This window comes from Pituophis catenifer, unplaced genomic scaffold (assembly GCF_029215685.1).
Source record: "Pituophis catenifer annectens isolate HBS135680 unplaced genomic scaffold, rPitCat1.0.hap2 SCAF_10, whole genome shotgun sequence".
In the NCBI taxonomy this organism is placed as follows: Eukaryota; Metazoa; Chordata; class Lepidosauria; order Squamata; family Colubridae; genus Pituophis; species Pituophis catenifer.
In genome coordinates, this window is record NW_027256890.1 from 13,439,086 (window position 1) to 13,462,721 (window position 23,636).

A 23,636-nucleotide genomic window follows, 5' to 3' on the forward strand; every position below is an offset into this window, starting at 1 on the left:
AATGTCCCATTTGCCAACCTGCCAACTGGGCCATTTTTGGCCTCCGGAGGACCTTCGGGGGGGGTGGGGAAGACTGTTTTCGCCCTCCCCAGACTCCTAGAAAGGCTCTGGAGTCAGGTGAGAGAGAAAAACGGGCCTACTGGGCCATCGCGTGCTGGGAGCGGTGGGGGGATCACGTCCGTGGGGGCGGGGCACATAGAATTATGGGTGTGGGCACATGCGCGCGCCCCTTCCCCCGTTCCTGGCAAGCGATGGCAAAAAGGTTAGCCATCACTGGCCTATCCCTTGTTTTGCGTGCCGAGTTGGAGCTTTTAAAATTCATACTTTTTTAAATCACTGTATGGTTGTGCTTGGCAACGGAGGAGAGGGCTAGAGGAGGAGTTAGCTGTACAAGAAGTAATCAGGATAATTGTGCGTGAGATCAACTTTAGATTGGGCCTTGGCCCCGCCTACTCTTTGGTGTTGCTCCACCCACTTTTGGGAAAGCTGCTTCACACCGGCCTCTTTTTTGAACCCCCCTCCCCCTGTTACCTACTTTCCAATGGGTTGTTGGAGCGGGGAACTCGGGAGGCAGGAGAGTTAGATGTCAGCTCTGTCTCAACTTGATCCATCAAGTAAGTACGATCCTGGACTCCATTTGTCGAGAAAGGTATCGTTTCCTAAAAGTCAAGTGGATTACAGCAAAGCAAAGCCAGAACTGAGATTCGTGCGCTGAGTCGCAAGAGACCCCTGACCCTCCCTTCCTTTTTTTCAGCATCTGCGAGCGGGTGACGCCCCGGCTGTCGCACGCCAACTCCGCCGTGGTCCTTTCCGCCGTGAAGGTGTTGATGAAGTTCACGGAGATGCTTTCAAAAGATCTCGATTATTACGGGACTTTGCTGAAGAAGCTGGCGCCCCCTCTGGTCACTCTGCTGTCCGCCGAACCGGAACTGCAATACGTGGCCCTCCGGAACATCAACTTAATTGTGCAAAAAAGGTCAGTTTGTCTCGCACACCTGGCAAGAGGTGGAAAAGCGATGAGCATTCTGGATTCGCACCCCGAGATTGGTGATCCAACTGACCGCGTTTTAGGGACTGTTTTGTTGAAAATCGAAATTATAAGTTGTAGGCAAAGCAGTGACATGGTGGCTAAGACGCTGAGCTTGTCGATCAAAAGGTCGGCAGTTCAGAGGTTCGAATCCCGAGCGCCGCGTAACAGGGTGAGCTCCCGTTTCTTGTCCCAGCTTCTGCCAACCTAGCAGTTCGAAAGCACGTAAAAAAAATGCAAGTAGAAAAATAGGGACCCCCTTTGGTGGGAAGGGAACAGCGTTCTGTGCGCCTTTGGCGTTGAGGCATGTCGGCCACAGGACCATGGAGACATCTTCGGCAGCGCTGCAACGCTGCCAGTTGCCAAGCCTCTGAATTTTGCTCATGTGACCATGGAGATGCGGCGACGGTCGTCAGCGTGAAAAACGAGCCTAGGTCACTTTTTTTTTCCAGTGCCATTTGTAACTTTGGACGGTCGCTAAATGAAGGGTTGTAAGTCGGGGACTTACCTGGATAGAAAAACATGGCTGTCAACATTTCATTATATTTCCTTATTTCTTTTCTCTTCTCCAGGCCTGAAATTCTCAAGCACGAGATGAAAGTTTTCTTTGTGAAGTACAACGACCCGATTTACGTCAAGCTGGAGAAGCTGGACATTATGATCCGACTGGCCTCCCAGGCCAACATCGCACAGGTAAAGTTCTTAGAGTGAAACTTCTGCCTGCCTGCCTTGGTGCTCTTCAGATCCATCAAGGGTCGTTTGAGAATGTCCAGAGTTTTGAGAAAGAAACCCCAAATTTGGAGGCCTTTCGTGAAACAGCCCACTAACACACTGGGCCTTCCATATAGGCAGTGCTCGGCTTACAGCCGGCTTACAACCTTCCATTTAGTGACCGAACAGCACTGAAAAAAGTGACTTACGACTTTTTTTAAAAAATTTTTTACGACGGTCGTAGCATCCTCGTGGTCAAAATTGTCCACTGACTCATATTTATGACGGTCATAGCGTCCCGGGGTCACATGATCCCTTTTTTGCGACCTTCTGACTGACAGGCAAAGTCCACGAGGAAGCCGGGTTCTCTTAGCAATCCGTGTTGGCTAAACTTAACAAGCGTGATGCTTCGCTTAACAACGGTGGCAAGGATGATCGTAAAAATGGGGTCAAAACTCACTTAGCGGCTGTCTCGTTTAGCAGCAGAAATTTGGGGCTCCTCTTGTAGTAGTAAATCAAGGACTTATTTACCGTATTTTTCGGACTATAAAACGCACCTAAATTTAGAAGGGGGATGGAAAGGTTTTGGCCTCCATGGGCCCCATTTTCAGCCCTTTTCGGGCCTTTCCCAGCCTTTTTTCGGCCTGTTTTTGAGGCTTTTTTCAGCCCGTTTTTGAGGCTTTTTTCGACCCATTTTCGAGGCTTTTTTTGGGTCTTTCCCACCTTTTTTCAGCCTGTTTTTGAGGCTTTTTTCAGCCCGTTTTCGAGGCTTTTTCGGCCTGTTTTCGAGGCTTTTTTCGACCTGTTCTCGAGGCTTTTTTCAGGCCTTTCCCAGCCTTTTTTCAGCCTGTTTTTGAGGCTTTTTTTGGCCCATTTTCAAGGCTTTTTTCAGTCCATTTTCAAGGCTTTTTTTTTGGCCTGTTTTTTTTTTTTTTTTGGAAAAAACATGCTGTGCAGAGGCCAAAAAACAGACGGCGAGTGGGCAGGGCTTTGGCAATATTCTGTCTGTAAGACGCACAGATATTTTCACCCCCTTTTGGGAGACAAAAAAAAGTGCATCTTATAGTCTGAAAAATACAGTAATTTTTTTCTATCTCTGGCTCCCTCCCATCAGGAAAAAATATTCCTTCTTATTAGGACGGAAGAAATCAGATTCGGAACAAAAGCTTTTTGCAATGTTTTCTTGTCTCTCCCAGCATTTCTCGGAACTTTTGTTTTATTGGATTTATTTTGCAAATCTGGAACTCGCCCCCACATGCTGGCACCTCCTTCTGTTTCCCAAAAGGATGGGGTGGTGGGTCTTTTTTTTTTTTTTTTTTTTTGCTTCCTTCCCCTCAAATTCCCACATTCCCTCTTGGAGAGAGCAGTGGCTGCGTTCCCGCTAACTTGTCCGATCTTATCCCCCCCCCCTCCCTGTTCCTTCGCAGGTGCTCGCCGAGTTAAAGGAATACGCAACCGAAGTGGATGTGGATTTTGTGAGGAAAGCTGTCCGGGCCATCGGCCGATGCGCCATTAAGGTTGAGGTGAGACCTTGGCGAGAAAGGACAGGCCTCTGAATAATGAGTCCTCATTGAGGGGGTCTCCGAGCTCGGTTTCTTTTCTTGCAGATGTGTCATGACCCAAACTAGGTAATGTCAACAGTGCTAGAAGGGAGTGGGGCTTTGGGGAGAGGAAGAGGAGGAGGAGGAGGATTGTTGGTTGTTTGGTGCCCTCTGAGCTGGCTTGTTTTCTTGCAAACGTTTCATGACCCAACTAGTAACGTCATCAGTGGTAGAAGAGAAGGAGTTATAAAGGAGTTATAGGAGTTATAAAGAGGAGGATGCTACTCCCGTTTCTTTAAAAAATCTTTGGCTTCCTGAATCCAGGTTCTTTCCTTTTCCTTTTCCTTTTCCTTTTCCTTTTCCTTTTCCTTTTCCTTTTCCTTTTCCTTTCCCCTTCTCCTCCTCCTCCTCCTTCTCTTCCCCTTCTCCTTCCCCTTCTCCTTCTCTTCCCCTTCTCCTTCCCTTTTTCTTCTCCTTCTCTTCCCCTTCTCCTCCTCCTTCTCCTTCTCTTCGCCTTCTCCTTCCCTTTCTCCTCCTCCTTCTCTTCCCCTTCTCCTTCTCTTCCCCTTCTCCTTCTCTTCCCCTTCTCCTTCCCTTTCTCCTCCTCCTTCTCTTCCCCTTCTCCTCCTCCTCCTCCTTCTCTTCCCCTTCTCCTTCCCTTTCTCCTCCTCCTTCTCTTCCCCTTCTCCTTGTCGTTGTCTTTCTCTTTCTCCTCCTCCTCCTCCTCTTCCCCTTCTCCTTCCCTTTCTCCTCCTCTTCCCCTTCTCCTTGTCCTAGTCTTTCTCTTTCTCCTCCTCCTCCTCCTCCGTCCCCTTCTCCTTCTCCTGTTCTTCCCCTGTCCCTTTCTCTCTCTCTTTCCTTCCTTCTCTGCCCAGGTCGACATCTCCTTCCTTCTCCTTCTCCTCCCTCTTTCTTTCCTCTTTCCTGCCTCCCACCCCATCTCTCTCTCTTCCCCCCCTCCCCATCTCCTTCCTTTCTTTCTTCCCTTCCTCCTTTTCCTCCCCAACTTCCCTCCCTCCCTTCCAATTATAGAGCCACTCATCTCACAGCAGTGACTCTGGGAAGTATACAGAAATTAACCCCGTCAGAACAGTATTGACTCCTGATACCGCAAAACCCCATATCCCCAGCAAAGTTCTCGCTGCAGGATAGCACGGATGTATCCTCGCTTTTTCCCTTCCCGTTAACGATTGGAGCCTCCGTCAACGTCTTGGCTGACCCAGGCTGGTTTTCTCTCTCTCTCTCTCTCTCTCTCTCTCTCTCTCTCTCTCTCTTTCCTGTTTTCAGCAATCCGCCGAGCGCTGTGTGAGCACGCTGCTGGATCTCATCCAGACCAAAGTCAACTATGTGGTGCAGGAAGCAATTGTGGTCATCAAGGACATTTTCCGCAAATACCCAAACAAGTAGGAACATTTTTTTTTTTTCCCTTGGCTGAGGAATTGTGAATTTGCTTAACCCTAACCGATAAAAGGGACGCGGTGGCTCAGTGGCTAAGACGCTGAGCTGGTCGATCGAAAGGTCGGCAGTTCAGCGGTTCGAATCCCTGGTGCCGCGGAACGGGGTGAGCTCCCGTGACTTGTCCCAGCTTCTGCCAACCTAGCAGTTCGAAAGCAGGTAAAAAAATCGCAAGTAGAAAAATAGGGACCACCTTTGGTGGGAAGGGAACAGCGTTCCGTGCGCCTTTGGCGTTGAGTCATGCCGGCCACATGACCACGGAGACATCTTCGGACAGCGCTGGCTCTTCGGCTTTGAAACGGAGATGAGCACCGCCCCTTAGAGTTGGGAACGACTAGCACGTATGTGCGAGGGGAACCTTTACCTTTAATCCTAACCGATAAACAGTCTGGCAAGCTGGAGCCAGAGGATGGAGCAGGCCAGAATCAGGCTGAAAGGAATTTCAAGTGTTCAGAGTTCCCCAGGCTTCGAGAAACTCGCAAATAGGAGGAGATGATTTCTAGAAAAATGTACTGCAACTTATTGGGGGGGTGGGGGGGGGTTTGAGTGGTTAGAAGGCAGTCCTGCAGGCAGCTTCTGCTGACTGCCAGCTGCCTGGAATTTGGGAGTTCGAATCTCACCAGGCTCAAGGTTGACTCAGTCTTCCATCCATCCTTCCTTCCTTCCTTCCCTCCTTCCTTTCTTCCTGACTCAAGGTTGACTCAGCCTTCCTTCCTTCCTTCCTTCCTTCCTTCCTTCCTTCCTTCCTACCTTCCTTCCTGACTCAAGGTTGACTCAGCCTTCCTTCCTTCTTTCCTTCTGTCATCATTTTTATTTACAAAGTTTATTGTATTCTTTCAAATTCTTTGACCTAAAAAAAAGGGGGGGGGGTGGGAAATGCATTAGAAAGTTTTGAATTAAAAAGGAAAGTTCCTTTTTTGTTTTTAAAAAAACAAACACAGCTTGGAAGGAAAAAAGGAGGGTGTAAGGGAACAACTGTTTTGATTGACAGCTGATTGATTGGCACGTGGTCTCCTGCTCTTGACCATCCTGGTCTTCGCAGCTCTCAGGATCTCCATTGGGGCCTGAGAAGATTCCTGTGGGTCTTCTCCTCTTCGCAGGTACGAAAGTGTGATCGCTACCTTGTGCGAGAACCTGGACTCCCTCGATGAACCGGAAGCCAGGGCCGCCATGATCTGGATCGTGGGAGAATACGCGGAGCGCATCGACAACGCGGATGAGCTTCTGGAGAGCTTCCTGGAGGGCTTCCACGATGAAAGCACCCAGGTGCTGGGCCTCAGTCGGTTAGGTCTGGGGACTGGGATGCGGGGGGGGGGAGGGAAGGAATGGGGGGTGCCTCAAACAAGCTGGACTACGGGTGGTGCTCGACGTACGAACATCGATTTAGTGTATAAATAGGCGAATAGATTGATAGGCAGACAGAAAAAGACAATACGTAGATAGGTGGATGGATGGATGGATGAGTGGGTGGCATAGGTAGGTAGGCAGGCAGACACAGACAGACAAATAAATGGTGGGTGGGTGGATGGATGGATGGATGGCATAGATAGATTATAGATAGACAGACTGATGGACGGACGGACGGATGATGGATGGCATAGATAGACTAATAGATGATGGATGAATGGGTGGGTAGATGGCATAGATAGATTATAGATAGACGGATGGATGGATGGATGGATGGCATAGATAGACTAATAGATGATGGAGGATGGATGGATGGATGGATGGATGGCATAGATAGACTAATAGATGATGGATGGATGGGTGGGTGGATGGCATAGATAGATTATAGATAGACAGACGGATGGATGGCATAGATAGACTAATAGATGATAGATAGATGGATGGATGGGTGGGTGGATGGCATAGATAGATTATAAATAGACGGATGGATGGCATAGATAGACAGACTAATAGATGATGGATGGATGGATGGATGGATGATGGCATAGATAGACAGACTAATAGATGATGGATGGATGGATGGATGGCATAGACAGACAGACTAATAGATGATAGATGGATGGGTGGGTGGGTGGATGGATAGCATAGATAGATGGATGGATGGATGGATGGCATAGACAGACAGATTAATAGATGATTGATAGATGGGTGGGTGGGTGGGTGGCATAGATAGATTATAGATAGACAGACTGATGGATGGACGGATGGATGGATGGCATAGATAGACTAATAGATGATTGGTGGATGGGTGGCATATAGGTGACATAAATGGATGGATGGGATAGGTAGGCAGGCAGGCAGGCAGATAAATAAATAGTGGATGGATGGCATAGATAGATGATAGATAGACAAACAGAGACAGACATATTGATAGATAGTAGATAGGTGATTGATTGTACGTAGATAGACAGACAGACAGATGATAGATGTAGATAGGTAACAGACAGACTGGAAATCTTGGGAACTGCTGATTTAAGGACTTCTGCAGGGAGAAGATCAGTTGTATATTGATGGGACAAGGACTTCCCTCTTTGTCTCCTGCTTGGGGTCAACCCCCTCCAACCTCCTCCTGGGGTTTCATCTGAGCCTTTAGCAAGAAACAAAACTAGCTGCATTCCTTGAACCTCGGATCTATTTCTTGCCCCATTCAGGTCCAGCTTCAGTTGCTGACGGCCATCGTGAAGCTCTTTCTGAAGAAGCCCACCGAGACGCAAGAGCTGGTTCAGCAGGTGTTAAGTCTGGCCACGCAGGTAAAGCTCTTTGCCACTGCCCCACCGTGGGCGTCCTTTTCCGGCTACCAAAAAAACCTGTCCAAAGCCCTTTTTCAGGGCTTATAACTTTGAACAGTCACTAAATGAACGGTTGTAAATCAGGTGACCCTGAGGATGCTGTCATAAGTGTGAAAAATGGACAAAAGTGCTGAGTCACTTTTTTCAGGGCAGTTGTAACTTCGAACAGTCACTAAATCATCGTTTAACGACCCCGTAATCCCTTGCGGGGTGGAGTCTGGGCAACTGAATGGAGCTGAGTGTTTTACCGGCCAAATGCCCTTCCTGTCGCCAGTACGGAGTTTTGTTCAGCAGATACATTCTCAGAGAGAGAAATATCTGCCTCTACCTAGGATCGAACTCACAGCCTCCTGATTGTGAGGCGAGAGCTCCACCTCTAGGCCACCGCACCACTCCGTTTGAACGGTCACTAAATGAACTGTCGTAAATCAGGTGACCCTGGGGTCCAAGTCCCTTTTTTCAGCGCTGTTATAACTTCAAATGGTCACTAAATGAATGGTTGTAAGTCGAAGGCTGCCTGTAAATCATTTTCCCACCCTTTTTTCCCAACCTGGTAGGATTCAGATAACCCCGATTTGAGGGACCGGGGTTACATCTACTGGCGCCTGCTCTCCACGGACCCCGTGGCAGCCAAGGAGGTGGTCTTGGCCGAAAAGCCTCTCATTTCCGAGGAGACGGACCTGATCGAACCCACCCTGTTGGACGAGTTGATCTGCTACATCGGCACGCTGGCCTCGGTCTACCACAAGCCCCCCAGCGCATTCGTGGAGGGGAGCAGAGGCGTCATCCACAAAAGCCTCCCTCCCCGGACAGGCTCGTAAGTCGGACTCCGAAACCCCCCGCTGATTCGTTGGTTACCTGACTCCGCATTCGAACGCGCCCTGTTTTTCGTGATAGCAGCAACCCTGTGAGGTAGGGCGAGAGGTGAGACCCAGCACCTGGCCTGAAGTCTCCTAAGAAGCTTCTCCTGCTCCTACCGTGTTTCCCCGAAAATAAGACCCGAGTCTTACATTAATTTTTGCTCCAAAAGACGCATTGGGGGCTTATTTTCAGGCGATGTCTTATTTTGGGGGAAATACATTACTAAATATGTCCGCCTGACTGACGATCTTAACTGGGGCTTATATTACGAGCATCCTGAAAAATCTTGCTAGGGCTTATTTTCTGATTAGTTCTTATTTTGGAGAAAATACAGTACTAAACGCCTCCGTCTGGTTGATGATCTTAACTGGGGCTTATTTTGGGGTAGGGCTTATATTATGAGCATCCTGAAAAATCATGCTAGGGCTTATTTTCCAGTTGGGTCTTATTTTAGGGGAAACACGGTAGTTGAGAACTTTTAAGGACTCCTCCATAGTGGCTCTTGGGAAGCTGTCGTGGAGCTTCCAGGGCTGAGGTGGGACCAGAATTTGGTTCTCCCCACTTTGGATCCAACACCATCATCAGTACATCACTCTCCACCTGTTGGGTTGAGAGAGAGACGGACTGGCCCCAAGTCCTCTTGGATGACTTTAAGATTGAGAGGGACTAGAACCTGGATCTCCCCATTCCCAGCCCCAACAACTGAACCTCTCCACCATGGTGGCGCTTGGGCTGAGAGAGAGAGGACCTGAACTTCAAGCTCTTCCATGGTGAAGAGGAGCTAAAACTTGAGTCTTCCCATTCCTAGTGTGAAATTTCCGAAAGGTGCCCTAATTAATTCATGAGCCACGAGCCAAACTTCAAAAGAAATACAGTCATTTATTAGGAGCACCATTTCGGCGATATTCGGATGCAGTTAGAACTAATCCCACGTAGATTTACGTTCCCCTATGACCCTGTCTCTCCCCTCCTCCCTGGCCATGTCATAAATCGCATTCTCCAATTAACCACTCTGGCTGGCTGTGAAACCCAACACTCTCCTACTGATTGCGGTCAGGAAGAATGTATGGAATGCACTTCAGTTAGGGAAATCAATCAGCTCTATCAGTTCTTCCCTCCCTCCTGCTCATGGCAACTTGAAAGCGTTGCAAGTTGACACCCAGTCCAGCAACTTTCCTACTAGGTCCTCGGATATCTCACCTGTGCTACGCGTGCTATAGGTTCACCATCACGGACTACCGGATTGGGCGATCCGGTCCGAACCAGGAGCATTTCACCCCTGTTTGGTCCCTCGTGCAGCCTGCTCTGGGGTTTGTTTGTTTTTTGCACATTGTGTATATGTGGTAAAAACCACTCCTAAGGCTGTTCCCGTTGAAAACCCACCGTCTCCCCGTTAAAACAGAAGCGAAAGTGCCGAGAGTCCAGACACTGTGTCCGCCGGAGTGCCGCCTTCGGAGCAACCAGCCGTCATCCCAACCCAGGGGGATCTGTTGGGGGATCTGTTGAATCTCGACCTTGGGCCCCCGGTCAGCAACCCTCCGATTGCTACATCGTCAGTGCAGATGGGAGCTGTGGATCTTCTCGGCGGTGGCTTGGATAGTCTGGTATGTTCTATTTACTACCGGTTGGTGGCCTCCAAATCCGGAGAAGCTTTTGCAAAAGTAAATTTTTTAAAAAGTGTGTGTAGGGGGGAAAAAAGATCCAGAGGTTGCACATTTCTCTGAACAAGTAAAAATGACATTGCAGTAAAAAAATAATAATAATAACGCAGTTCGAATATATATATATATATATATATATATATATATATATATATATATATATATATATATATATATATATATATATATATATATTTTCTTGCATAGAGACCCCCCCCCCCCCCAAAGGCTGACAGGCTTTTGAAAAGAAAAGGAAAAAAAAATTCTGCAAATTTCTCTGAAGGCTCATAGGATTCCATGTTCCGTTCCATGTATTCTATCCTCTCCTATCCTATTCTGCATTTTATTCTATTCTGCATTCTATTCCATTCCGTTCCGTATAGCCTATTCCACTCAATTCCATATATTTATTTTTATGTATTTCTTTGTTTTAATTTGTATACCGCCCTTCTCCAGCAGGACTCAGGGCGGTGAACAGCCAGAATAAAACAGAACGTACAAAATTTAAAAACAGTTTAAAAAATAATTAAATATTTTTGGCCGCAATTGAAAACCACACCCAATTAAAATCAATTAAATTTAACCAAAACTGTGGGATCAAGCCAGCCGACAGAACGTATGGAATTTCATTCCATATGTTCTGTTCTATTTATTTTTCATGTATTATATTTATTTGCATCCGTCGCTTTTATTATTATTATTTGTTACAAATAACTCAAGGCAGCAAACATCCCTGATACTCCTTCCTTCCTCCTGTTTTTCCCTCGACAACAACAACAGCTGTGTGAGGTTGGGTGGAGCTGAGAGGGCGTGACTGGGCCAAAGTTACCCAGCTCCCCTTCGTGGCCAAGGCGGGACTTGAACTCACGGCCTTCTCCTTTCTAGCCTGGAACGTTAACCACTAAACCAAATTGGCTTTTCTCTCTCCCATTCCATTCCATAGTTTCTGTTCTGTTCCGTCCCGTCCTGTCCCGTCCTGTTCATATTTTTAGGTTCTTCTTGATTAGGGCTTTGGCAAAAGCTAGCTCGGTTGATGCCAATTTGCAGGGCAGGTTTTGCCCAGGTGGCTAAGAATGACATACACAAACACGCGTGCACACACTCACACACCAGGGAGGCTCTTCTGTAGCGCGTGGGCTGGCTTTTCCGTGTTGTGTTGCTGAGCAAACTAACTTTTCACCCCTCCCTTCTTGTCTCCCTTCTCCCCATCCTGCCCTCCCTCCCCCTTTCTTTCTTTCTTTCTTTCTTTCTTTCTTTCTTTCTTTTCTTTTCTTTCTTCCTCTCTCCCTCCCTCCCCTCTCTTTCTCTTCCTTCTTTCCTGCTCTCTCTTCTTTCTTTCCTTCCTTCCTTTCTTTCTCTCTTTCTCTCTTTTTTACTTCCTTCCTTCCTCCCTCTCTTCCTTCCTTTCCCCTCTCTCTCTTCCTTTTTCTGTCCTTCCTGCCTGCCCTCTTTTCTTTCTTCCCTTCCTCCCTCCCTCCTTTCCTTCCTTTCCTCTCTCTCTCTCTTTCTTTCCTTCCTGCCTGCCCTCCTTTCTTTCTTTTCTTCCTTCCTCCCTCCTTTCTTTCCCCTCTCTCTCTTTCTTTCTTTCTCTTCCTTCATTCCTGCCCTCCCTTCTTTCCTTTCTTTCTCTTCCTTCCTTCCTGCCCTTCCTTCCTTCCTTCCTTTCTTTCTTTCTTTCTTTCTTTCTTTCTTTCTTTCTTTCTTTCTTTCTCTCTCTCTCTCTCTCTCTTTCTTCCTTTTTACTTCCTTCCTTCCTTCCTCCCTCCCCTCCCTCCCTTCCTTCCTTTCCTCTCTCTCTCTTTCTCTTTCTTTCTTTCCTTCCTGCCTGCCTGCCCTCGCTTCTTTCTTTCTTTCTTTCTTTCTTTCTTTCTTTCTTTCTTTCTTTCTTTCTTTCTTTCTTTCTTTCTTTCTTTCTCTTTCTCTCTCTTTCCCTGCTGCTGTTGCTGCTGTTCTTCTCTTCACCTCCTCCTTCTCTTTCAAGATGGGGGAAGAACCCGAAGGGGTATGTTTCAGCTCTCCTTTCTCGTTTTCAAGAAGGGGCCCTTGCATGTCCGTGAGGCTACCACCCCCTCTTATCCCTTTTGGCAAACCGGGTGGGCGGGCATATGATTGAGGTGCCCCAACAATTAGGGTCCCTCTGATAAATGGGGTGGATATGCTGATCCGAGTCCGTCATTGGACGGTCCCGGACTTCCTTCCAGTTTGAGGGACAAGAGGCTCCATTCCTGGAAATCCTAGACAAGGGGTTTTCTGGGCTCCCTGATTTGGGGGTTCCTCTTCCCAGGCTTTTGCAGTAGGTTCCCCCCCTTTTCCGACGAGCATTACGAACTTCCAAGAACGCCCTCCCTTTCGTCCTCCTGCAGATGGGAGGGCCCAGTTTCACAGCTCCCAGTACGGTCATGCCCTCAAACCTGGGGGGACCCCTCGGAGGAGGCCTGGGAGACCTCTTCGACCTGGCCGGAGGTGTGAGCAACCTGTCGGGCTCCCACGTCGCTTCCAAAACCGTGAGTAGCTTTCCTCTTGTAGGATTCCCCTGAAGCCAAAGATGGCGGCACCCCTGTTGCGACCAAGGCCCAAGTAGTGATTACCAAAACACAATTCAGTCCTCAACAAACTTAGTTTATTAAAACAGCTGAGAATTCATTTATTCTCAGCTTTAGTCCAAAACAAAATCCGTTGGCCTTCTCACCAACCGTTGATGTCTTCGGCAACCTGCCAAAGGTTTTTCTTGGCAAAAACCCCCACAAAGTTCAAGAGACTCTGACAAGAAGCCCTGGAATCAACGTTGCTTTTCTACAAAGAACCCAGGCTCTTTTAAGCCTTATGGGAGGGGCCAATCATCTCCTGGCCTTACTCCTGAGTCGTCCTTTTTGCTTCAGCTGCTCTTGCCTTCTGGCAGCTCTTCGCATGTCTGTATTAGGAACAGGCTCCTCCTGTTCCTCTGCCTCTCTGCTGTCTGCCTCTAGAGGCTCCGGAGTCCGTGCATCGCTCCCAGATGGCCCTGGCCCCATCTCTGCCTCTGACGCAGAGCCCTCATTTGGTCCTTCCAGGACTGGCCCATTGTCCTCCCCAGCCTCCTCACTGTCCGAATCCGCTGCCAGGTCCACAGGCTGCTGGCGGACCACAACAACTCCTTGGAAGCCCTCGCTTGGCCGAAGGCTTACGAGGGCAATCAAGTTTCTCTTGGCCGGATCTCGCCACGGTCCAAGGTTACTGGGGCTTCCCTCCTCATCCTTCCCCAGGCACAAAAGAGAAGTTCTCAGCAGCAACGGGCCAGGCGCGTGGCCAAAATCTCATAAAGACCAGTCCTTCTCTTGGGTGTGAGAGTTGGTGCTGCGGTTGACAAGGGAAGGAGTCATGACCTCCGTGGTCCTCTCTGGTTTTAGGTGTGGCTCCCTGCGGTGAAGGCCAAAGGCCTGGAAATCTCAGGAACGTTCAGTCGCCGGGCTGGGTCCCTCTCCATGGACCTCACGTTGTCCAACAAAGCCTTACAGGTCATGTCGGATTTCGCCATCCAGTTCAACCGGAACAGGTAAAAAGCTTCCTCGCCCCCCACCTGTTTGGCAGCCTCTGATGATGATCGCCTTCATCCTGAGCGCTTGGCTCCATGATGCCAAATCCTCTAAGAAGTTGGCTGAAGAGGCTTCCCTGGCAGAGAGGTCTACTCCAACCCCCAGAATCCCTCCTGCCAATCAAGTTGGAGAAGGCCCATCAAATTGAGTTTGGCGTTCCGTTTAGTTTCATTTTATTATTTTTATTTCATTTTATATTTTATGTTTGTTTTTACTTGATATTTTACGTTTTGTTTGATGTTTTGTGTTACTCTTATTATTTTTTATTTTATGTGTTTTATTTATATTTATTTTATTTATTTATTTATTATTTATTTTATTGGTTCGATTTATATGCCGCCTGTTCTCCGGAGACTCAGGGCGGCTTACAATGCGTTAAGCAATAGCCTTCATACTTTTGTATATTTATACAAACTCAGCTTATTGCCCCCACAAACTGGGTCCTCATTTTATGTTATGTTTTGTGTTATTTTATATTTTTATTTTATATTTCATGTGTTTTATTGATATTTTATTTTATTTTATTTTTATTTTTATTTTTTTAGCCGCCCATTTTAGCACAGAGGCCAGCTCTGGGCAGCTTGCAATGTTAAATAGATAAAAGCTATACAAAACCTATAAAGAAATGTTCATCGTTTTATTTTTAAGAAAACGCTGCAGTTATCAGAAAATGAGGGTAGGGGGGGTTTTTTTCCCCCAAACATACTATCTGGAAAACGGATGGGGTTTGACTGTGGTTTTATGATTTCCTGGTGGTGTCAAATCCAAGAGGTAACTTATTTTAGCCAGCTATGTAACGCAGACTTAGCCAATGGGTAATAATTCTGTGAATTAGGATCTTCTAATGGAACGCCAAATCTCAATAATTCTCACCCTTTTAATTCCAGTTTTAATTGCCTGATTTAAATCCAGATGCTCCGGACTAGTATTTCTCAACCTTGGGAACTTTAAGGTGTTGTGGATTTCAACTCCCAGAATTCCAAGGTTCTCCAAGTTTGAGAAAAACTATTATAGACACTCCCGGGGAATAGAAGCATGGATGCTGGTTGGGTCTCAACAAGTTGCCATTGAAAATCAGAGCATCTGTTTGGGGGGTGCAATGGACAGCAATCACAGGGGCACCATGGGAAAAAATTTTCAGGAAGTTCCACATTGCAGGAAATCAGTGCCAGGCAATTTGACCCCATAAAGGAAGGGCATAATTCGATTATGGAGCTTTTTTCTGTTCCGTCCACCAATGTATGGCTTGCCTGTCTCCCTGGCCATTTTTCTCCAGCTTCGGCTTGGCCCCGGCTGCCCCTCTGCAAGTGCACACCCCTCTCGCCCCCAACCAGAACGTGGAGATCTCTCTTCCCCTCAACACCGTTGGGTCAGTCATGAAGATGGACCCCCTGAATAATCTCCAGGTGAGCTGAAACGGGCATCAGAGGAGAAGGAAGGAATGGAGGGTCTTTTAAGAGGCCAGGCAGCAATGATGCGGGGAAGGGCTGCAGCTCAGCCAGGCTCGGTGGAGGGGAGGGTCCCAAGATCTTTGGGAGTGGCATCTTTGGGGAGAAGAGGTGAGGGCACTTCACAGTTTGGTGTAGTAGTTAAACTGCTGGCCTAGAAACTGGGAGACAGTGAGTTCTAGTCCCTGTTAGGAATGAAAACTGACTAAGTAACTTTGAACCAATCACAAGGACACTCCAGTCCCACCTTGGGCATGAAAGCTGTCAGGGTGACTTTGGGCCAGTCACCAGGTGACTGTGAGTTCTAGTCCCAGTTTAGGCATAAAAGTCAGCTGGGTGGCTTTGGGCCAGTCCAACTCTGACATTTTTTGATTGGCTTGAAATGTTCTCTGTCTTTTCGCTTTCAGGTGGCTGTGAAAAATAATATTGATGTCTTCTACTTCAGCACCCTGTATCCTCTATATATTCTCTTCGTGGAAGATGGGAAAATGGGTAAGTCGAAGGCTCGGCGGTGAGAAAAGTCTCCAAATTACAGGTAGTCTTCGACTTACGACCACAATGGAGCCCAAACTTGATGTTGCGAAGTGAGAAATTAGTTAAGTGAGTTTTGCCCCGTTTTACGACCTTTCTTGCCACATTCGTTAAGTGAACCTCAGACGGTCGTTATGTGAATCCAGCTTTCCCCCTTGACTTTGCTTGTCCGAAGGGCGTAAAAGGTATATCACGTGAGCCCGGGATGCTGCAAACCGTCATAAATAGAAGCCAGTTTGCCAAGTGTCCGAATTTTGATCACATGATCACGCGGATGTTGCAACGGTCGTAAGGGTGAAAAATGGTCCTAAGTCACTTTTTCCAGTGCCGCTGTAACTTTGAACAGTCCCTAAACAAATGGTTGTAAGCTTGACTTTCAAGCGCCGGGAAATCCCGACGGATCGAATGGGAATAAAGGTTTTTATTGTAAGCTTAAGATCTGTACAAGAATCTGAACTACTAACAGCCAAGGGAAATTAGCGGCAGGCAAGGTTCGAAAGAAGGCAAGAAACGTAGGTCTCTTGTGGGCATGCAAGGACTCCTGGCTGATGACATGCCTGACCCCTCTCTCCCTTGGGCTCAGCTTGGTCATCTCCTACAGGGACATTGCAGTGGTCGTAACTGCGAGGACCATCTTAAGTCACTTTTCCCCCCGTGCCCTTGTCACTTTGAACCCTAGCTAAACGAACGGTCGTAAATCCAGAACTACCTGTATATCCTCCTCCTCCTCCTCCTCCTCCTTTTTTTGCTTTGGGCAAAAATACGTCTTGAGAGCAGCCGAGCATGATTTGCAAGTGTCGAGTCCTGCCGGAGACAAGCCGAGAGCAAGTTTCTAAAATTCTTGTTTTCGACTTCCTTTCTTTTCTTTTTTTCCGGCTAGAACGGCAGATATTCCTGGCCACGTGGAAGGACATTCCCAACGAGAACGAAGCCCAGTTCCAGATTAAAGACTGTCCGCTTAGCGCAGGTGAGACGAGAATAAGGCGCTAGCCAACCTTTCCTGGCCTAAATCTTCTCCCCTTTTTAAATGTAAATTTTAATTTGTTTTTAAATCATGGGGTATTTTAAATTGGTTCAGCCAAATATATTTAGTTCGTTTTTATTTTATTTTAAATTTTTGTATTTATGTGTTTTTTATCTTGTGGCTGTTCAGCGCCCTGAGTCCTTCGGGAAAAAGGGCGGTATAGAAATTTAATAAAATGAAAATAAATAAAAATAAATTCCCAGCTGTTTGAAAACACCCATCTTGAGTATGCATTGAATGGCCTATTGCACAGAACGAGCTGTCCCAGCCAGACCCCCCAAATTGTTCTGAATTTTAAAAAAAAAACAGGCTGGAACCTGGAAACATTCTCCTAGTTGCTAGCAGGGAGTGGTCCATCCTGATCCAGTGATCCTTTTTGGGATCTGCTGCTTTCTTAAAAAATACCACAAAGAAAAGGGAGTCAAGCTATTCTCCAAAGCACCTGAGGGCAGGACAAGAAGCAACGGGTGGAAACTAATCAAGGAGAGAAACAACTTAGAACTAAGGAGGAATTTCCCGACAGTGAGAACAATTAATCAGTGGAACTCCTTGCCTCCAGAAATTGTGAATGCTCCAACAGTGGAAGTTTTTAAGAAGATGTTGGACAACAATTTGTCTGAAGTGGTGTAGGGTATCCTGCCTAAGCAGGGGGTTGGACTAGAAGACCTCCAAGGTCCCTTCCAACTCTGTTATTCTAAACCAGAAACTTTGGAGAACATCTAAAGTCCGGAAAGCCCATTTTTCGAGCCCGTCTTGGCCCCAGGCCAGGAGTCACTCTTTTTTCCCAAAAAAATTTGCTCTAAAAATACATCCGCCAAATGTTGAGAATGTAAATCAGACTCCAGGTACTTATTATCATATGTGGTGGACATGTGCAAAGGCAAAAAAAAAATTCTGGATGAAAATATGTGGTTAGAAAAGATAATTAAGCAACAATATCTAAAGCCAGAAATTATTTTTGTTAGGTATAATACCAGAAAGTTACAACAGAGGGACTACATATTTTAAAACTTGATGTGTTCACAGCAGCGAGAATTGTGTTTCCACAATACTGGAAAAATGAGGCACACACACCCCGAGATGAAAATATAATTCAGAAAATATTAGACTGTGCAGAGATGGATAGATTGACAATAAAAATAAAAGATAAAGCAGACACAGAATATTATTCAACATGGGATATGTTTTACCAGTGGATATTAGATATATATTAGATTTAGATATAAGAGGTAGAAATTAGAAGAAGAAAGATTATTATTACTGTATGTATAAGTAAAAGAGCTATTATGACTATGATGATAAATAAGTTAACATAATTATCATTGTTATTATAATTACGATTTTCATTATTAATATTATTATCAGAACATTCGTTATTTCTCCGAGTGGTGCGGTGGCCTAGAGGGGGAGCCCTCGCCTCCCAATCAGGAGGCTGTGAGTTCGATCCTTGGTAGAGGCAGATATTTCTCACTGAGAATATATCTGCTGAGTATAACTCCGTACTGGTGACAGGAAAGGCATCTGGCCAGTAAACACTGCTCCATTCAGTTGCCCAAGACTCCACCCCACAAGGGATTATAGAGGTCGTTAAAAGGAGATGATGATGATTTGTTATTTCTCTGTAAAACGAAATGGGACAAAGTATTTCAAAGTATCTAAAATAATTAAAATATTTTTGAAAAAATTGCTTTAATTCCTTTCCGGTTGGACAGATGCCGCGAGCAGCAAGCTGCAAGGTAACAACATCTTCACCATCGCCAAGAGGAATGTGGAAGGACAGGACATGTTGTACCAATCCCTCAAGCTCACCAACGGGATTTGCGTCCTGGCCGAGCTGAGAATTCAACCGGGGAGTCTTAACTTCACGGTATGGCTTCCTTTCTTGATCCCGTTGGGTGGGAGGTCCAGCAATTATTGGGCATCCTTTCCGCCTTTTTTTTTTGCTCTCGATTTCTTTCATCTGTCCAATCGATCGATTCGTTCCAAAATTGTCTTTAATTGATCAAGATATAAAATACAGGCAGTCCTGAACTTACAACGGTTTGTTTAGTGACCGTTTGAAAGTTACGACGGCACTGAAGAAAGTGACTGGCGGCCATTTTTCACACTTAACAGCCGTGATAGCATCTCCTGGTCAGGTCATATACATTTGGGAGTTTGACAACGTGACTCATATTTATGACGGTCGCAGTGTCGTCTCCCCGCCCCCCCCGAAAGCCAGATTCACTTAACAACCGTGTGACTTTGCTGATGTGGCCGGTTAATTAATTAGTAAAGATGTAAAGGCAATCCTCGATTTACGATGTCAGTTCTGCCGCTAGCGAAATTCATTGCTTTAGCGAATTTTGGGCCGTGTTAATGACCTTTCTCGCCACGTTCGTTAAGCGAATCCCTGCGGTTGTTTCGTGAGTCACGAGGCCTTCGAGCGAATCCGGCTTCTCCGAATCTGACTTTGCTTGTCGGTGGGGGGGGGGGCGGTCGCAAAAGGGGATCGCGTGATTCACACGCACACACACCCCGGTCTCGAGTCGGTTTGCCCCGCGTCTGAATTTGGATCACAGGACCCAACGGTCGTAAGTTTGAAAAATGGTCGCAAGTTGCTTTTTCCAGCACCGTTGGAACCTGGAACGGTCACTAAACAAAACTGTTGTAAGTTGAGAACTGCCTGTAGTTCCCTCCCCGCCTTTCCTTTCCCTTGGGATGGCAATGTAATCTCTCTCTTTTTTTTTTTTTTCCTTTTCTTTTTGTGTTGTTTCCTTCTGTTCCGTTGCTGCCTGGCCATCGGCCCCTCCCTCGGGCCTGCCCCTCCCCTCAACTTACAGGATCTAGAGGTTAGCTCAATACCTTTGCTTCTCTCTTTTTCCCCTCTCATTTTTAGCAAGTCAGCCGCTTTTTTTCTCACCAGGGCCACTCATACTGTTCCAGCCTGGCTTTTAACACCCCTGACTGCAAAAAATGCATTTCCTCTGCTCAACGCAAGTTAGGAAACATCTGGGGTTTGTGGGGGGGGGGGTTTGTCATCGGGACGTGGGAAAGGGCGGGCGATTGCAGCCGGTAGAAATTTACTGTCATGCCTGTCCCACCTCGGGTCTCCTTGGAAAGTGAAACCCTCGACTCCCATTTGGTCGAAGTGAAAAGGCCCTTTTGCTAAGAGACGCCGATGGCAGCAGAGTCGGGAGGAATCCGACGTCCCCGTGCATCCATACAGATGGTCCTCGACTTACAACAGTCCATTTAGTGACCGTTCGAAGTGACAACGACGCCGGAAAAAAAGCGACTTTGGCGCATTTTTCACACTTACGACCGTTGTAGCATTCCCGAAGTCACGCGATTTACGTTCGGATGCTTGATAAGGGGTTCGTATTCGGGAAGGGTTGCAGCGTCCCAGGACTACCCTAACCCTAACCTTCAGACAAGCCGTGGGGAAGCCCAGATTCATTTAACAACCGTGGTACTAACTTAACAATGGAAGGGATTCACTTACCTCGCATGAATAGGTTTCTCCCAAGGTTGAACATCTCTGAATATGGGCAAACATTCTGGCCTTCTCATCTCTACCTTTCCCTCCAGGTGTGTAGGCTTCAACTCCCACAATTCCTTTGCCAAAACCTGGCCATCTATGAGAATTCTGGGAGTTCAGATCCCACTCCTGGGGTTGGAAAAGGATGTCGGAAGACGCCACGGGGATGGAAGAACAGTTGATGAGTCAGCAACCCGTGTCTCTGGAGCCACATGTGGCTCTTTCATCCCTATGCTACGGCTCCCTGTTGCCGGTCGGCTTCACAATTTGATAGGGCTTTTGGTTAGGACAGGTAGAGAAAAATGTCCTAAAATGGAACAAAGCTCGCTTGACGAATTTCTCCCTTGGCAACCTAACTTCTGTTGTGGCCATAAGTCGAGGACTACCTGCGATATTCTCTTGAGCCACAGTGGCGCAGTGGTTAGAGTGCAGGACTGCAGGCTATTTCTGCTGACTGCGATTCGGCAGTTCAAATCTCACCAGGCTCAAGGTTGACTGAGCCTTACGTCCTTCCGAGGTGGGTAAAACGAGGACCCAGATTTTGGGGGGGGCAAGAGGCTGACTCTGTAAACCGCTTAGAGAGGGTTGGAAAGCTCCGTGGGCTAATAAGGGCTATTGCTATATAGGTAAACAATAGTCCAGAGGTGGGTTTCAGCAGGTTCTGACCAGTTCTGGAGAACCGGTAGCGGAAATTTTGAGTAGTTCGGAGAACCGGTAGTAAAAATTCTGACTGGCCCTGCCCCCCATCTGTTCTCTGCCTCCCGTGCCCCAGTTGATCGGGAGGAAATGGAGATTTTGCAGCACTTCCCTTGCCACGCCCACCAAGCCACGCCCACCAAGCCACACCCACAGAACCGGTAGTAAAAAAATTTGAACCCCACCACTGCGATAGTCGGTTTGTTCACAGCAGCTGCTAGCTTTTCGCTCTCCGCTCTGAACGACTTGGCCGAACCTTTTAATCTTCGAGCTTTTTCTGGGCCTCCCCTTCCTCGCCCCCACCCCTCTGCATTTGGACCCCGCTTTCTGATTTACTAACCCCGTCGCCGCCTCCTCCTCCTCCGAGGACTCCCATCCGCTGCCCCTCATCTCCCTCTCCTTCCGTTGCAGCTCTCCTTGAAGTGCCGCGCTCCCGAAGTCACCCAACACGTTTTCCAAGCCTACGAAACCATCCTGAAAAACTGAAGCCGCCCGTACCTCCTTTCCCCGACGGGGACCAAGTCGTGAGAAACAAAAAACAACCGAATTCCAAAAAAAAAAACCCCCAACCCCTCCATATTTTTTTTCTCCCCTCCCCCTCACTGTTCGGAAGACCGATATTTTTGGGATCAGACGGCCGGCATCCGGGCAGGCTTTTGCGAGCGGCTGGAACGGGAGACCCCTCCGGAAGTTGGAGCACGGAGCAGCACAGGTGGGGGGGGGGGTGTGAAGGAAGAAACCCGGCTCCCTATTTTTTGTGTGCGTGTGCGAATGTGTGTGTGTGTCAACGCCTGCCGTGTTCCTCTGCTGAGGCCCGCCCGTGTCCTTGAGGCGCTTTGCGTGTTTGAAACCACAGGCTGCGCGAGTGCCGTGTTGCAGCTGCAGCTGGGAACGTCCCCTGCGTCCTTCAGCATCTCCTCGTGGTCTCGCTATTCTCTCACCTAAATAAAAGAAATAAATCAATGATGACCACCTCCAGAGCAGGAAAACCGTTTTCTGTTTGACTAGTCGGCGTGAAAGGCCTCTTCGGTGTCAAATTCAAGGCCCCCGGGGACCAGATCCAGCCCGCGGGGTGTTTAGATCTGGCCCGCAGGGCGTCCCTGGAAACAGTGAAGGACCGGTCCGTGGTGCCTCTCCCAGCAAAAACAGAGCTCGGGAGGGCCACACCCGGCCCTCCCAAGCTCCGTTTTCACTGGCGGAGGGTTGCCGGAGGTCGTGGCAGCCAAAAACGGAGCTCGGGAACCCGTTTTCGCTGGCAGAGCGCTCGGGCCTCCACAGGCACCCCCGACATGATTGACGTCAAGCTGGCCAGGCCCACCCTGGCCACCCCACCCCCCCACCCCTCCGCGAGGACAAACGCAACCCTGATTCGGGCCTCAATGAAATCAAGTTTGACACCCCTGGTGTAGAGGAAGCTGTAGGTGAAACACCAGGCAGATTAGCCAATGATCAGGAGGGATCCAGTAAGCCCACATACCGGGCCGCATCCTGTTTGAAACTGGGCCGCTCGAGCGATGGGCAAGTGTGCACATGCCAGTTTTAGTATAGAGTATAATAGAATTAGAATTATTTATTTATTTATTTGTTTGTTTCATTTTCTATACTGCCCTTCTCCAAATAGGACTCAGGGCGGTGAACAGCCAAAAGTAAAAAACAGGACATACAACATTTAAAAACTATTTAAAATAATTAGATATTTTGGCCGTAAATTAAAACAACCCAATTAGAATTAGAATAGAAATAATAATAGAATAGAATAGAATAGAATAGAATAGAATAGAATAGAATAGAATAGAATAGAATAGAATAGAATAGAATAGAATAGAATTCTTTATTGGCCAAGTGTGATTGGACACACAAGGAATTTGGTGCACAGACTCTCGGTGTACATAAAAGATATGTTCGTCGAGAATCATAAGGTACAACACTTAATGATAGTCATAGGGTACAAATAAGCAATCAAATCATACTAGGAAACTAAAAATCGTAGGAATACAGCAACAGTTACAGTCATGCAGTCATAAGTGGGAGGAGATGGGTGATAGGAACGGTGAGAAGACTAATAGTAATAGTAATGCAGACTTAGTGAATAGTTTGACAGTGTTGAGGGAATTATTTGTTTAGCAGAGTGATGGCATTCGGGAAAAAACTTGTGTCTAGTTGTTCTGGTGTGCAGTGCTCTATGGCATCATTTTGAGGGTAGGAGTTGAAACAGTCTAGTTCTAGTCCCATTTTAGGCATGAATTATAGCTGGGCACAATGAAAATATATCTGCTGAATATAACTCGGCATTGGCAACAGGAAGAGCATCCGGCCAGTAAATTCCATTCAGTTGCCCAGACTCCACCCCGCAAGGAGTTATGAAGTCTTTAAATGAGGATGATTACAATTGGCCACTTAGCTCTTTATATCATGTGACTTAAAACAAGACAACGACGAGGCTGAAGCCATCCCCAAATTTCAGATGTCCTTGGAGACCACGTCTATCTTCAGGCTCCTCTTGTTGTCCTTGAGGAAGTTGGACGTCCCTGGAGGACAATCTTCTCCGACGTGAACTCGAGCTCACCGCCTCTCCTGCCAACTCGTCCTTCGGGGACGGTGCTTTTATCCCGATTATTTTTAAATGTAGCTGCCAGAAGGTTTTGTCAAAACGGGGCAAGTCAGCTCTCCCACGGCCCCCTCCCCGACGCTGTTTAATCGTTTTCTCTTGCCGGCTACCCAAAATAGTCCGCCCGTCTCTCGGTTTATATCGCCAGCCCACTTCCAGATCAAGCCGTTGAAGCCAAAATAGATTCTGAGATATAATTCTGGGAGTTGGAAGTCCACAAGTCTT

At 47.3% G+C, this 23,636-nt stretch overlaps 1 protein-coding gene across 5 annotated transcripts in view; it reads left to right on the forward strand.

Annotated features, from left to right (window-relative positions):
* Positions 1-21,781, forward strand: part of AP1B1 (adaptor related protein complex 1 subunit beta 1) — a 33,862-nt gene extending 12,081 nt beyond the window's left edge. For 4 of the 5 annotated variants that reach the window (XM_070951577.1, XM_070951581.1, XM_070951578.1 and 1 more), the window contains exons 7-22: positions 755-976; positions 1,600-1,720; positions 3,166-3,261; positions 4,567-4,682; positions 5,835-6,000; positions 7,353-7,451; positions 8,048-8,307; positions 9,754-9,955; positions 11,994-12,014; positions 12,376-12,516; positions 13,399-13,544; positions 14,861-14,990; positions 15,440-15,524; positions 16,444-16,530; positions 18,300-18,454; positions 21,215-21,781. In XM_070951577.1, coding sequence (XP_070807678.1) covers positions 755-976; positions 1,600-1,720; positions 3,166-3,261; positions 4,567-4,682; positions 5,835-6,000; positions 7,353-7,451; positions 8,048-8,307; positions 9,754-9,955; positions 11,994-12,014; positions 12,376-12,516; positions 13,399-13,544; positions 14,861-14,990; positions 15,440-15,524; positions 16,444-16,530; positions 18,300-18,454; positions 21,215-21,289 — 2,122 coding nt within the window. In that variant the 3' untranslated portion in view covers positions 21,290-21,781. The remainder of the gene's footprint in view (positions 1-754; positions 977-1,599; positions 1,721-3,165; positions 3,262-4,566; positions 4,683-5,834; positions 6,001-7,352; positions 7,452-8,047; positions 8,308-9,753; positions 9,956-11,993; positions 12,015-12,375; positions 12,517-13,398; positions 13,545-14,860; positions 14,991-15,439; positions 15,525-16,443; positions 16,531-18,299; positions 18,455-21,214) is intronic. The other variant, XM_070951582.1, reaches the window with a different exon arrangement.
* The last annotated feature ends 1,855 nt before the right edge of the window (positions 21,782-23,636 follow it).